This window comes from Microplitis mediator, chromosome 3, assembly GCF_029852145.1.
Source record: "Microplitis mediator isolate UGA2020A chromosome 3, iyMicMedi2.1, whole genome shotgun sequence".
Classification (NCBI taxonomy): Eukaryota; Metazoa; Arthropoda; class Insecta; order Hymenoptera; family Braconidae; genus Microplitis; species Microplitis mediator.
This window is the reverse complement of record NC_079971.1, coordinates 12,663,798-12,681,653: the sequence shown is the minus strand read 5'-3', so window position 1 is coordinate 12,681,653 and position 17,856 is coordinate 12,663,798. Positions and strand designations below refer to the sequence as shown.

The following is a 17,856-nucleotide window of genomic DNA, read 5'->3' as shown; positions in this document are numbered from 1 at the left end:
CCTAACCATGATCACGATGATCAACAGGATCATGATCATGGTGACCATGATCGTGCTGACGATTCTGATCATGATCCTGTTGATCATCATGACCCTGATCTTAGTGACCATCATGACCATGATCATTATGATCATCATGACCGTCATGACCATGATTGTGGTGACCATGATGACCATGATCATTATTATCATCATGACCAATATGACCAAGATTGTGGTGACCATGATGACCATGATTATGTTGACCTTCAAGACCATGATCATGATGACCATCATGACTATGATCATGGTGATCATCATGACTATGATCATGGTGATCATCAGAACCAAGATAATAGTGACCAGCATGACCATCATGACCATAATAATGATGACTGTCATGAGCATGATCATAGTGACCATGATGACTATCATGACCAAGATCATGGTGACCATCATGACCATTATAACCATGATGACCATGATCATTATGACCGTCATGACCATCATAACCATAATTGTGATGACAAGGATCATGGTGACCATCATGACTATCATGACCATCGTCTTGGTGACCATCCTAACCATGATCACGATGACCAACAGGATCAAGATCATGGTGACCATGATTGTGCTGACCATTATGATCATGATCCTGTTGATCATCGTGACCATGATCTTAGTGACCATCATAACCATGATCCTGGTGGCTATCATTACTTAGATCATGGTGACCATCATGACCATGATCATGCTGATTATTATGACCATGATAGTGGTGACCATCATGATCATGACAATAGTGATCATCTTAACCATGATCATGGTTACGATCAAGACCATCATAACTGCGATCATGGTGACGATTAAGACCATCATGAGCATGATTATGGTGAATATCGTGACCATAATCATAGAGACCATCATGATCATGATCATGGTTACTATCATGACCTCTATGACCATAGTCATAGTGACCATCATGACCATGCTCATGGTAACTATCATGACTATGATCATGGTCACCATCATGACCGTGGTCATAGTGACCATCATGACTATGATCATGGTGACCATCACGACCATGATCATTGTGACCATCATGACCGTAGTCATGGTGACCATTATGACCACGGTCATAGTGACCATCACGACCATCGTCATGGTGACTATAATGACCATGGTAATGGTGACCATAATGACCATGGTCATAGTGACCATCATGACTATGATCATGGTGACCATTATGACCATGGTCATTGAGACCATCATGACCATGATCATGGTTACAATCATGACTATGATCATGGTCACTATCATGACTATTATGACCATGATCATTGTGACCATCATGAGCGTAGTCATCGTGACCATTATGACCATGGTCATAGTGACCATCATGACTATGATCATGGTCACTATCATGACCATTATGACCATGATCATTGTGACCATCATGAGCGTAGTCATAATAGGCATTATGACCATGGTCATAGTGACCATCATGACTAGGATCTTGGTGACCATCGTGACCACTATGACCATGATCATGGTGACAATCACGACCATCGTCATGGTGACTGTAATGACCATGGTCATAGTGACCATCATGACTTTATCATAGTGACCGTCATGACTATGATCATGGTGACCATCATGACCATGATCATGGTTACCATCATGACTATGATCATGGTCACTATCATGACCATTATGACCAAGATTATAGTGACCATCATGACCATGATCATGGTGAAAATCATGACCATAGTCATCGTGACCATCACGACTATGATCATGGTGTCCATCATGACCATGATCATGGTGACCATCATGACCATGATCATTGTGACCATCATGACCGTAGTCATGGTGACCATTTTGACCACGGTCATAGTGACCATCACGACCATCGTCATGGTGACTATAATGACCATGGTCATAGTGACTATAATGACCATGGTCATAGTGACCATCATGACTATGATCATGGTGACCATTATGACTATGGTCATTGAGACCATCATGACCATGTTCATGGTTACAATCATGACTATGATCATGGTCACTATCATGACTATTATGACCAAGATTATAGTGACCATCATGACCATGATCATGGTGAAAATCATGACCAAAGTCATCATGACCATCACGACTATGATCATGGTGTCCATCATGACCATGATCATGGTGACCATCATGACCATGATCATTGTGACCATCATGACCGTAGTCATGGTGACCATTATGACCACGGTCATAGTGACCATCACGACCATCGTCATGGTGACTATAATGACCATGGTCATGGTGACTATAATGACCATGGTCATAGTGACCGTCATGACTATGATCATGGTGACCATCATGACCATGATCATGGTTACCATCATGACTATGATCATGGTCACTATCATGACCATTATGACCATGATTATAGTGACCATCATGACCATGATCATGGTGAAAATCATGACCATAGTCATCGTGACCATCATGAATATGATCATGATCATGGTCACTATCATGACCATTATCACCGAAATAATAGTAACTCCCACGACTATGGTCATGGTAACCATTATGACCATGAGTATGATGACCATCATAACCATGATCTAGGTGACCATCATGACCATCATGACCATGATCATAATGATCATCGTGACCATGATCATGCTGACCATCAAGACTATGGTAATGGTGACCATCATGACCATTTTCATGGTGACCATCGTGACCATCATCACAATGATCATGGTTACCATCATGACCATGATCATGGTTACCATTATCAATGATAATGGATACCATCACGACCATAACGATCATAATAATGTGTAGTACCATGACCATCACGACCATAATCATAATGACCATCACAACCATGATCATCATAACTATTATGGCCATGATTATGGTGACTATCATGACCATAATCATAAAGACCATCATAATCGGAATCATGGTGACCATTATGACTGTGGTCATAGTAATCATCATGACTATGATCACGGTGTCCATCATGACCATGATCCTGAAAACCATCACGACTATGATCATAGTGATTATCATGACCATGATCATGGTGACCATCATGACCACTATGACCATGATCATGGTGACTATCACGACCATAATCATTGTGACCATCATGACTATAGTCATAGTGACCATAATGACTATGATCATAGTCATAATCATGACCATCATCACCATGAGTATGGTGACTATAATGACTTAGATCATGGTGACTATCATGACCACGATCATGGTGACGAACAAGACCATCATGACTATGATCATAGTGACAGTAATGACAACGGTCATAGTGACCATCATGACCATGATCATGGAGACTATCATGATCATGCTCATGGTCACCATCATGACCGTGGTCATAGTGACCATCATGACCATGATCATGGTGACTATCACGACCATGATCATTGTGACCATGATGACCGTAGTCATGGTGACCATCATGACCATAATCATAGTGACCATCATGACTATGATCATGGTGACCAATATGATCACGATCATGCTGATGATCGAGACCTCCATGACCAAGATCATATTGACCATCACGACCATGATCATAGTAACCATTATGACCATAATCATAGAGCTTATCATAACCATGATCATAGTTACTATCACGTCGATGATCATGGTGACCATCATGACCATGGTCATAGTAACCATCATGACCAAGATCATGGTGACTATCATGACTATGATCATGGTCACCATCGTGACCGTGGTCATGGTGATCATCATGACCATGATCATGGTAACCATCACGACCATGATCATTGTGACCATCATGACCGTAGTCGTGGTGACCATTATGACCATGATTATTGTGACCATCATGACCGTAGTCATGGTAACCATTATGACCATGGTCATAGTGACCATAATGACTAGGATCATAGTGACCATCATGACCACTACGACTATGATCGTGATGACCATCACGATCATGATCATTGTGACCATCATGACCGTAGTCATGAAGACCATTATGACCATGGTCATAGTGACCATCATGACTAAGATCATAGTGACCATTATGACCACTTTGACTATGATCACGGTGTCCATCATGACCATGAACCTAGTGTCCATCACGACTATGATCATACTGATCATCATGACCATGATCATGGTGACCATCATGACTACTATGACCATGATCATGGTTACTATCACGACCATGATCATGGTGACCATCATGACTTTTGTCATAGTGACCATAACGACTATGATTATGGTGACCATCATGACTCGATCATGGTGACCATCATGACCATGGTCATAGTGACCATCATGACCATGAGCAGGGTGACTATCATGACCATGATTATGGTCGTCATCATGACCGTAGTCATGGTGACCACTATGACCATGTTCATAGTGACCATCATGACTAGGATCATAGTGACCATCATGACCACTATGACCATGATCATGGTGACAATCACGACCATCGTCATGGTGACTATAATGACCATGGTCATGGTGACCATCATAACTTTATCATAGTGACCGTCATGACTTTATCATAGTGACCGTCATGACTATGATAATGGTGACCATAATGACCACGATCATTGTGACCATCATGACCGTAGTCGTGGTGACCATTATGACCATGGTCATAGTGACCATAATGACTAGGATCATAGTGACCATCATGAACACTATGATCACGGTGTCCATCATGACCATGATCCTGGTGTCCATCACGACTATGATCATAGTGATCATCATGACTAGAATCATGGTGACCATCATGACCACTATGACCATGATCATGGTGACCATCACGACCATGATTATTGTGACCATCATGACCGTAGTCATGGTGACCATTATGACCATGGTCATAGTGACCATCATGACTAGGATCATAGTGACCATTATGACCACTATGACTATGATCACGGTGTCCATCATGACCATGATCCTGGTGTCCATCACGAACTATGATCATAGTAATCATCATGACTATGATCACGGTGTCCATCATGACCATGATCCTGGTGTCCATCACGACTATGATCAAAGTGATCATCATGATCATGATCATGGTGACCATCATGACTACTATGACCATGATCATGGTGACCATCACGACCATGATCATAGTGACCATCATGACTATTGTCATAGTGACCATCATGACTCTGAGCATGGTGACTATCATGACCATCATCATGGTCATCATCATGACCGTAGTCATGGTCATCATCATGAAAGTAGTCATGGTGACCATCATGACCATGGTCATAGTGACCATCATGACTAGGATCATGGAGACCATAATAACCACGATCATGCTGACCATCATGACCATGATCATGGTCACCATCATGACGATCATGAATATGATCATGGTGATCATTATGAGCATGACCATGGTGACCATCATGACCATGATAATAATGACTATCATGAGCATGAGCATAGTGACCATGATGACCATCATAACCATGATTGTGGTAACTATCATGACCATGATCATAGTGACCATCATGACCATGATAATAATGACTATCATGAGCATGATTATAGTGACCATAATGACCATCATAATCATGATCGAGGTGACCATCATGACCATGATCATGGTGACCATCATGACCATCATGATCATTATGACCGTGATCATAGTGACCATCATGACTATGATCATGGTGAAAATCATGACCACGATCATGGTGACCATCATGACCATGATCATTGTGACCATAATGACCTTAGTCATGGTGACCATTGTGACCATGGTCATAGTGACCATAATGACTAGGATCATAGTGACCATCATGAACGCTATGACTATGATCACGGTGTCCATCATGACTATGATCCTGGTGTCCATCACGACTATGATCATAGTGATCATCATGACTAGGATCATGGTGACCATCATGACCACTATGACAATGATCATGGTGACCATCACGACCATGATCCTGGTGTCCATCACGAATATGATCATAGTGATCATCATGACTATGATCATAGTGATCATCATGACTATGATCATAGTGATTATCATGACTATGATCACGGTGTCCATCATAACCATGATTTTGGAGTCCATCACGACTATGATCAAAGTGATCATCATGACCATGATCATGGTGACCATCACGACCATAATCATGTTGACCATCATGACTATTGTCATAGTGACCATAATGACTATGATCATGGAGACCATCATGACTATTGTCATAGTGACCATAATGACTATGATCATGGTGACCATCATGACTCAATCATGGTGACCATCATGACCATGGTCATAGTGACCATCATGACTAGGATCATGGAGACCATAATAACCACGATCATGCTGACCATCATGACCATGATCATGGTCACCATCACGACGATCATGAATATGATCATGGTGATCATTATGAGCATGACTATGGTGACCATCATGACCATGATAATAATGACTATCATGAGCATGAGCATAGTGACCATGATGACCATCATAACCATGATTGTGGTAACTATCATGACCATGATCATAGTGACCATCATAACCATGATAATAATGACTATCATGAGCATGATCATAGTGACCATAATGACCATCATAATCATGATCGTAGTGACCATCATGACCATGATCATGGTGACCATCATATCCATCATGATCATTATGACCGTGATCATGGTGACCACGATGACCATGATCATTATGATTATCATGACCATCATGACTATGATTGTGGTGACCATGATGACCATGATCATAGTGACTATAAAGACCATCATGACCATGGTCTTGTCGCTATCATAACCATGATAGCGGTGATCAAAAGGATTATGATTATGGTGACTATGATCATGCTGACGATCATGATCATGATCGTGTGGTTCATTATTACCATGATCGAGTTGTTTATAATGACCATGAACTAGCTAACCATCATGACTTAAATCACGATGACCATCATAATCATGATCATGCTGACCATCATGATCATGATCATAGTGGCTATCATGACCATGATAAAAATAACTATCATGAACATGATCATAGTGACCATGATGTCCATCATTACCATGATTGTGGTGACCATCATGATCATTATGACGTTGATCATGGTGACCATGATGTCCATGATTATTCTGAACATCATGTCCATCATGACCATTATGACGATGTTCATGGTGGCCATGATGACCATGATCATTATGATCATCATGACCATAATTGTAGTGACCATCGCAACCATGAACATGGTGACCATTACGACTATCATAAACATGGTCTTGGTGACCATAATCTTGCTGACAATCATAATCATGATCGTGTTGAACATAATAACCTTGATCAAAGTGACTATCATAACCATGATCATGGTGATCATCATTACTTAGATCATAGTGGCTATCATGACCATGATCATAGTGACCATTATAACCATGGTCTAGGTGACCATCCGACCATCATAACCATGATCATACTTATTATTATGACCATGATCATGGTGACTATCATAATCATGACAATAGTGATCATCATAATCAATATCGTGGTGACGACCATGACCATCATGACCACAATCATAGTGACGATCAAGACCATCATGACCATAATCATAGTGATCATCATGACCATGATCATAGTTATCATCATGACCATGATCATGGTGACCATCATGACTGAGATCATGGTGAACATTATGACCATGATCATAGTGACCATCACAACCATGGTCTAGGTGAACATCATGACCTTTATAACCATGATTATGGTGACTATCATATCCATGGAATGTTGACAATCATGACCATGATCATGCTGACCATCATGACCATGATCATGGTAACTATCATGACTATGATCATGGTCACCATCATGACCGTGGTCATAGTGACCATCATGACTATGATCATGGTGACCATCACGACCATGATCATTGTGACCATCATGACCGTAGTCATGGTGACCATTATGACCACGGTCATAGTGACCATCACGACCATCGTCATGGTGACTATAATGACCATGGTCATGGTGACTATAATGACCATGGTCATTGAGACCATCATGACCATGATCATGGTTACAATCATGACTATGATCATGGTCACTATCATGACTATTATGACCATGATCATTGTGACCATCATGAGCGTAGTCATCGTGACCATTATGACCATGGTCATAGTGACCATCATGACTATGATCATGGTCACTATCATGACCATTATGACCATGATCATTGTGACCATCATGAGCGTAGTCATAATGGGCATTATGACCATGGTCATAGTGACCATCATGACTAGGATCTTGGTGACCATCGTGACCACTATGACCATGATCATGGTGACAATCACGACCACCGTCATGGTGACTATAATGACCATGGTCATAGTGACCATCATGACTTCATCATAGTGACCGTCATGACTATGATCATGGTGACCATCATGACCATGATCATGGTTACCATCATGACTATGATCATGGTCACTATCATGACCATTATGACCATGATTATAGTGACCATCATGACCATGATCATGGTGAAAATCATGACCATAGTCATCGTGACCATCACGACTATGATCATGGTGTCCATCATGACCATGATCATGGTGACCATCATGACCATGATCATTGTGACCATCATGACCGTAGTCATGGTGACCATTATGACCATGGTCATAGTGACCATCACGACCATCGTCATGGTGACTATAATGACCATGGTCATGGTGACTATAATGACCATGGTCATAGTGACCATCATGACTTTATCATAGTGACCGTCATGACTATGATCATGGTGACCATCATGACCATGATCATGGTTACCATCATGACTATGATCATGGTCACTATCATGACCATTATGACCATGATTATAGTGACCATCATGACCATGATCATGGTGAAAATCATGACCATAGTCATCGTGACCATCATGACTATGATCATGGTGTCCATCATGACCATGATCATGGTGACCATCATGACCATGATCATTGTGACCATCATGGCCGTAGTCATGGTGACCATTATGACCACGGTCATAGTGACCATCACGACCATCGTCATGGTGACTATAATGACCATGGTCATGGTGACTTTAATGACCATGGTCATAGTGACCATCATGACTATGATCATGGTGACCATTATGACTATGGTCATTGAGACCATCATGACCATGATCATGGTTACAATCATGACTATGATCATAGTCACTATCATGACTATTATGACCATGATCATTGTGACCATCATGAGCGTAGTCATAGTGACCATTATGACCATGGTCATAGTGACCATCATGACTATGATCATGGTCACTATCATGACCATTATGACCATGATCATTGTGACCATCATGAGCGTAGTCATAATGTCCATTATGACCATGGTCATAGTGACCATCATGACTAGGATCTTGGTGACCATCGTGACCACTATGACCATGATCATAGTGACAATCACGACCATCGTCATGGTGACTATAATGACCATGGTCATAGTGACCATCATGACTTTATCATAGTGACCGTCATGACTATGATCATGGTGACCATTATGACCATGATCATGGTGAAAATTATGACCATAGTCATCGTGACCATCATGACTATGATCATGATCATGGTCACTATCATGACCATTATCACCGAAATAATAGTAACCCCCACGACTATGGTCATGGTAACCATTATGACCATGAGTATGATGACCATCATAACCATAATCTAGGTGACCATCATGACCATCATGACCATGATCATAATGATCATCGTGACCATGATCATGCTGACCATCAAGACTATGGTAATGGTGACCATCATGACCATTTTCATGGTGACCATCGTGACCATCATCTCAATGATCATGGTTACCATCATGACCATGATCATGGTTACCATTATCAATGATAATGGATACCATCACGACCATAACGATCATAATAATGTGTACTACCATGACCATCACGACCATAATCATAATGACCATCACAACCATGATCATCATAACTATTATGGCCATGATTATGGTGACTATCATGACCATAATCATAGAGACCATCATAATCGGAATCATGGTGACCATTATGACTGTGGTCATAGTAATCATCATGACTATGATCACGGTGTCCATCATGACTATGATCCTGAAAACCATCACGACTATGATCATAGTGATTATCATGACCATGATCATGGTGACCATCATGACCACTATGACCATGATCATGGTGACTATCACGACCATAATCATTGTGACCATCATGACTTTAGTCATAGTGACCATAATGACAATGATCATAGTCATAATCATGACCATCATCACCATGAGTATAGTGACTATAATGACTTAGATTATGGTGACTATCATGACCACGATCATGGTGACGAACAAGACCATCATGACTATGATCATAGTGACAGTAATGACAACGGTCATAGTGACCATCATGACCATGATCATGGAGACTATCATGACCATGATCATGGTCACCATCATGACCGTGGTCATAGTGACCATCATGACCATGATCATGGTGACTATCACGACCATGATCATTGTGACCATGATGACCGTAGTCATGGTGACCATCATGAACATAATCATAGTGACCATCATGACTATGATCATGGTGACCAATATGACCACGATCATGCTGATGATCGAGACCTCCATGACCAAGATCATATTGACCATCACGACCATGATCATAGTAACCATTATGACCATAATCATAGAGCTTATCATAACCATGATCATAGTTACTATCACGTCGATGATCATGGTGACCATCATGACCATGGTCATAGTAACCATCATGACCAAGATCATGGTGACTATCATGACTATGATCATGGTCACCATCATGACCGTGGTCATGGTGATCATCATGACCATGATCATGGTGACCATCACGACCATGATCATTGTGACCATCATGACCGTAGTCGTGGTGACCATTATGACCATGATTATTGTGACCATCATGACTAAGATCATAGTGACCATCATGACCACTACGACTATGATCGTGATGACCATCACGATCATGATCATTGTGACCATCATGACCGTAGTCATGAAGACCATTATGACCATGGTCATAGTGACCATCATGACTAAGATCATAGTGACTATTATGACCACTATGACTATGATCACGGTGTCCATCATGACCGTGAACCTAGTGTCCATCACGACTATGATCATAGTGATCATCATGACCATGATCATGGTGACCATCATGACTACTATGACCATGATCATGGTTACCATCACGACCATGATCATGGTGACCATCATGACTTTTGTCATAGTGACCATAACGACTATGATTATGGTGACCATCATGACTCGATCATGGTGACCATCATGACCATGGTCATAGTGACCATCATGACGATGAGCAGGGTGACTATCATGACCATGATTATGGTCGTCATCATGACCGTAGTCATGGTGACCACTATGACCATGTTCATAGTGACCATCATGACTAGGATCATGGTGACCATCATGACCACTATGACCATGATCATGGTGACAATCACGACCATCGTCATGGTGACTATAATGACCATGGTCATGGTGACCATCATAACTTTATCATAGTGACCGTTATGACTTTATCATAGTGACCGTCACGACTATGATCATGGTGACCATAATGACCACGATCATTGTGACCATCATGACTGTAGTCGTGGTGACCATTATGACCATGGTCATAGTGACCATAATGACTAGGATCATAGTGACCATCATGAACACTATGATCACGGTGTCCATCATGACCATGATCCTGGTGTCCATCACGACTATGATCATAGTAATCATCATGACTATGATCACGGTGTCCATCATGACCATGATCCTGGTGTCCATCACGACTATGATCAAAGTGATCATCATGATCATGATCATGGTGACCATCATGACTACTATGACCATGATCATGGTGACCATCACGACCATGATCATAGTGACCATCATGACTATTGTCATAGTGACCATCATGACTCTGAGCATGGTGACTATCATGACCATCATCATGGTCATCATTATGACCGTAGTCATGGTCATCATCATGAAAGTAGTCATGGTGACCATCATGACCATGGTCATAGTGACCATCATGACTAGGATCATGGAGACCATAATAACCACGATCATGCTGACCATCATGACCATGATCATGGTCACCATCATGACGATCATGAATATGATCATGGTGATCATTATGAGCATGACCATGGTGACCATCATGACCATGATAATAATGACTATCATGAGCATGAGCATAGTGACCATGATGACCATCATAACCATGATTGTGGTAACTATCATGACCATGATCATAGTGACCATCATGACCATGATAATAATGACTATCATGAGCATGATTATAGTGACCATAATGACCATCATAATCATGATCGAGGTGACCGTCATGACCATGATCATGGTGACCATCATGACCATCATGATCATTATGACCGTGATCATGGTGACCATCATGACTATGATCATGGTGAAAATCATGACCACGATCATGGTGACCATCATGACCATGATCATTGTGACCATAATGACCTTAGTCATGGTGACCATTGTGACCATGGTCATAGTGACCATAATGACTAGGATCATAGTGACCATCATGAACGCTATGACTATGATCACGGTGTCCATCATGACTATGATCCTGGTGTCCATCACGACTATGATCATAGTGATCATCATGACTAGGATCATGGTGACCATCATGACCACTATGACCATGATCATGGTGACCATCACGACCATGATCCTGGTGTCCATCACGAATATGATCATAGTGATCATCATGACTATGATCATAGTGATCATCATGACTATGATCATAGTGATTATCATGACTATGATCACGGTGTCCATCATAACCATGATTTTGGTGTCCATCACGACTATGATCAAAGTGATCATCATGACCATGATCATGGTGACCATCACGACCATAATCATGTTGACCATCATGACTATTGTCATAGTGACCATAATGACTATGATCACGGTGACCATCATGACTATTGTCATAGTGACCATAATGACTATGATCATGGTGACCATCATGACTCGATCATGGTGACCATCATGACCATGGTCATAGTGACCATCATGACTAGGATCATGGAGACCATAATAACCACGATCATGCTGACCATCATGACCATGATCATGGTCACCATCACGACGATCATGAATATGATCATGGTGATCATTATGAGCATGACTATGGTGACCATCATGACCATGATAATAATGACTATCATGAGCATGAGCATAGTGACTATGATGACCATCATAACCATGATTGTGGTAACTATCATGACCATGATCATAGTGACCATCATGACCATGATAATAATGACTATCATGAGCATGATCATAGTGACCATAATGACCATCATAATCATTATCGTAGTGACCATCATGACCATGATCATGGTGACCATCATATCCATCATGATCATTATGACCGTGATCATGGTGACCACGATGACCATGATCATTATGATTATCATGACCATCATGACTATGATTGTGGTGACCATGATGACCATGATCATAGTGACTATAAAGACCATCATGACCATGGTCTTGTCGCTATCATAACCATGATAGCGGTGACCAAAAGGATTATGATTATGGTGACTATGATCATGCTGACGATCATGATCATGATCGTGTTGTTCATTATGACCATGATCGAGTTGTTTATAATGACCATGAACTAGCTAACCATCATGACTTAAATCACGATGACCATCATAATCATGATCATGCTGACCATCATGATCATGATCATAGTGGCTATCATGACCATGATAAAAATAACTATCATGAACATGATCATAGTGACCATGATGTCCATCATAACCATGATTGTGGTGACCATCATGATTATTATGACGTTGATCATGGTGACCATGATGTCCATGATTATTCTGAACATCATGTCCATCATGACCATTATGACGATGTTCATGGTGGCCATGATGACCATGATCATTATGATCATCATGACCATAATTGTAGTGACCATCGCAACCATGAACATGGTGACCATTACGACTATCATAAACATGGTCTTGGTGACCATAATCTTGCTGACCATCATAATCATGATCGTGTTGAACATAATAACCTTGATCAAAGTGACTATCATAACCATGATCATGGTGATCATCATTACTTAGATCATGGTGGCTATCATGACCATGATCATAGTGACCATTATAACCATGGTCTAGGTGACCATCCGACCATCATAACCATGATCATACTAATTATTATGACCATGATCATGGTGACTATCATAATCATGACAATAGTGATCATCATAATCAATATCGTGGTGACGACCATGACCATCATGACCACAATCATAGTGACGATCAAGACCATCATGACCATAATCATAGTGATCATCATGACCATGATCATAGTTATCATCATGACCATGATCATGGTGACCATCATGACTGAGATCATGGTGAACATCATGACCATGATCATAGTGACCATCACAACCATGGTCTAGGTGAACATCATGACCTTTATAACCATGATTATGGTGACTATCATATCCATGGAATGTTGACAATCATGACCATGATCATGCTGACCATCATGACCATGATCATGCTGACCATCTTGACCACGATCATGGTGTTCATTATGACAATGATTATGGTGACTGACATAACTATGATCATGGTGATCATCATAACCAAGATCATGGTGACCATCACGACCATGATCCTGGTGTCCATCACGAATATGATCATAGTGATCATCATGACTATGATCATAGTGATCATCATGACTATGATCATAGTGATTATCATGACTATGATCACGGTGTCCATCATAACCATGATTTTGGTGTCCATCACGACTATGATCAAAGTGATCATCATGACCATGATCATGGTGACCATCACGACCATAATCATGTTGACCATCATGACTATTGTCATAGTGACCATAATGACTATGATCACGGTGACCATCATGACTATTGTCATAGTGACCATAATGACTATGATCATGGTGACCATCATGACTCGATCATGGTGACCATCATGACCATGGTCATAGAGACCATCAAGACCCTGAGCATGGTGACTATCATGACCATGACCATGGTCATCATCATGACCGTAGTCATGGTGACCATCATGACCATGGTCATAGTGACCATCATGACTAGGATCATGGAGACCATAATAACCACGATCATGCTGACCATCATGACCATGATCATGGTCACCATCACGACGATCATGAATATGATCATGGTGATCATTATGAGCATGACTATGGTGACCATCATGACCATGATAATAATGACTATCATGAGCATGAGCATAGTGACTATGATGACCATCATAACCATGATTGTGGTAACTATCATGACCATGATCATAGTGACCATCATGACCATGATAATAATGACTATCATGAGCATGATCATAGTGACCATAATGACCATCATAATCATGATCGTAGTGACCATCATGACCATGATCATGGTGACCATCATATCCATCATGATCATTATGACCGTGATCATGGTGACCACGATGACCATGATCATTATGATTATCATGACCATCATGACTATGATTGTGGTGACCATGATGACCATGATCATAGTGACTATAAAGACCATCATGACCATGGTCTTGTCGCTATCATAACCATGATAGCGGTGACCAAAAGGATTATGATTATGGTGACTATGATCATGCTGACGATCATGATCATGATCGTGTTGTTCATTATGACCATGATCGAGTTGTTTATAATGACCATGAACTAGCTAACCATCATGACTTAAATCACGATGACCATCATAATCATGATCATGCTGACCATCATGATCATGATCATAGTGGCTATCATGACCATGATAAAAATAACTATCATGAACATGATCATAGTGACCATGATGTCCATCATAACCATGATTGTGGTGACCATCATGATCATTATGACGTTGATCATGGTGACCATGATGTCCATGATTATTCTGAACATCATGTCCATCATGACCATTATGACGATGTTCATGGTGGCCATGATGACCATGATCATTATGATCATCATGACCATAATTGTAGTGACCATCGCAACCATGAACATGGTGACCATTACGACTATCATAAACATGGTCTTGGTGACCATAATCTTGCTGACCATCATAATCATGATCGTGTTGAACATAATAACCTTGATCAAAGTGACTATCATAACCATGATCATGGTGATCATCATTACTTAGATCATGGTGGCTATCATGACCATGATCATAGTGACCATTATAACCATGGTCTAGGTGACCATCCGACCATCATAACCATGATCATACTAATTATTATGACCATGATCATGGTGACTATCATAATCATGACAATAGTGATCATCATAATCAATATCGTGGTGACGACCATGACCATCATGACCACAATCATAGTGACGATCAAGACCATCATGACCATAATCATAGTGATCATCATGACCATGATCATAGTTATCATCATGACCATGATCATGGTGACCATCATGACTGAGATCATGGTGAACATCATGACCATGATCATAGTGACCATCACAACCATGGTCTAGGTGAACATCATGACCTTTATAACCATGATTATGGTGACTATCATATCCATGGAATGTTGACAATCATGACCATGATCATGCTGACCATCATGACCATGATCATGCTGACCATCTTGACCACGATCATGGTGTTCATTATGACAATGATTATGGTGACTGACATAACTATGATCATGGTGATCATCATAACCAAGATCATAGTGACCAGCATGACCATCATGACCAAGATAATAATGACCATTATGAGCATGATCCTAGTGACTATCGAGACCATCATGACTTCGATTATGGTGACTATCATGACTATGATCATGGTAATCATCATGAACATTATGACCATGATGTTAGTGACCATCATGACCACGATCATGGTGACCCTCACGACTATCATGACCATGGTCTTAGTGACCACCGTAACCATGATCACGGTGACCATCAGGATCATAATTATCGTGACCGTGATCATGCTGACTATCATGACCATGATCATAGTGACCATCATGACCATGATCATGGTGACTATCATAGCAATGGTCATAATGACCTTTATTATGTTACGTTCTGGCTTCAATTAAATTTAAATAAAAATTTTTAGAAATTTTTTTTCGAAGTCTCGAATCATTTATTCGCCGCAGTGGGCGAATAAACGGTTCGACACTTCTTATAATCATAATTAATTAATAAATTAATAAATCGTTACTTTGTTGGCGATATTATTTTTATTCACCGCCAACAATGTAACGGAAATCTTTTGCGATAAGAGAGTCGCCGTGGCTCGCGGATAGTCTAAACAGATGACGATGCATGAGACTCGGGCCACGACGATTCTCTCATAGAAAACCTGAGATGCAACGTTAACATTTTGAAAATGTATAATACCAAGGAGTGACAGAATCAAGTCAGTCGATTAAAGTCAGTCGTTTAGAGGCAGTCGATCACAAGATCTAGTAGAGCCAAGAACTCTCCACAAACCTGCTGGCTTGATCCTGTCACTCGGACTTGAAGCAAAATATATATCCGTATTTTATTTAAATACGCACTCCTTATTTAAACTTTGGGCGCCGCTACGGGCAGCCCAAAAATCACATACCTTGTATTGGGCCCCGCTACTGGCAGCCCAATACTCTCACCTGTTCCGGGCGCCGATCCCGGCAGCCTGAACG

General features: G+C 40.8%; 1 protein-coding gene across 1 annotated transcript; it reads right to left on the bottom strand.

The window, feature by feature from the left end:
• Position 1: 1 nt before the first annotated feature.
• LOC130665884 (sarcoplasmic reticulum histidine-rich calcium-binding protein-like) lies at positions 2-16,324 on the bottom strand. Its single transcript, XM_057466514.1, has 8 exons — positions 16,104-16,324; positions 15,153-15,520; positions 14,014-14,309; positions 9,941-10,166; positions 7,045-7,445; positions 2,794-3,019; positions 142-246; positions 2-99 (listed from the first exon to the last, which is right to left on the bottom strand). The coding sequence occupies exons 1-8, from the start codon at positions 16,322-16,324 to the stop codon at positions 2-4; spliced, it is 1,941 nt and encodes a 646-aa protein (XP_057322497.1).
• Between the last annotated feature and the right edge of the window lie 1,532 nt (positions 16,325-17,856).

What these genes read in the sequence shown, in the direction of transcription:
- LOC130665884 (XM_057466514.1), bottom strand. Translation starts at nt 16,324, where the DNA reads ATGGTTATGATAGTCACTTTGATCAAGGTTATTATGTTCAACACGATC. An exon ending in ATCATGGTCACTATGATCAT is followed by an intron (nt 3,020 to 7,044) that starts GTTCATGATAGT and finishes GATGGTTTTCAG; the next exon opens with GATCATGGTCATGATGGACA. An exon ending in TGATCGTTATGGTCGTGATG is followed by an intron (nt 247 to 2,793) that starts GTATCCATTATC and finishes ATGGTCTTGAAG; the next exon opens with GTCAACATAATCATGGTCAT.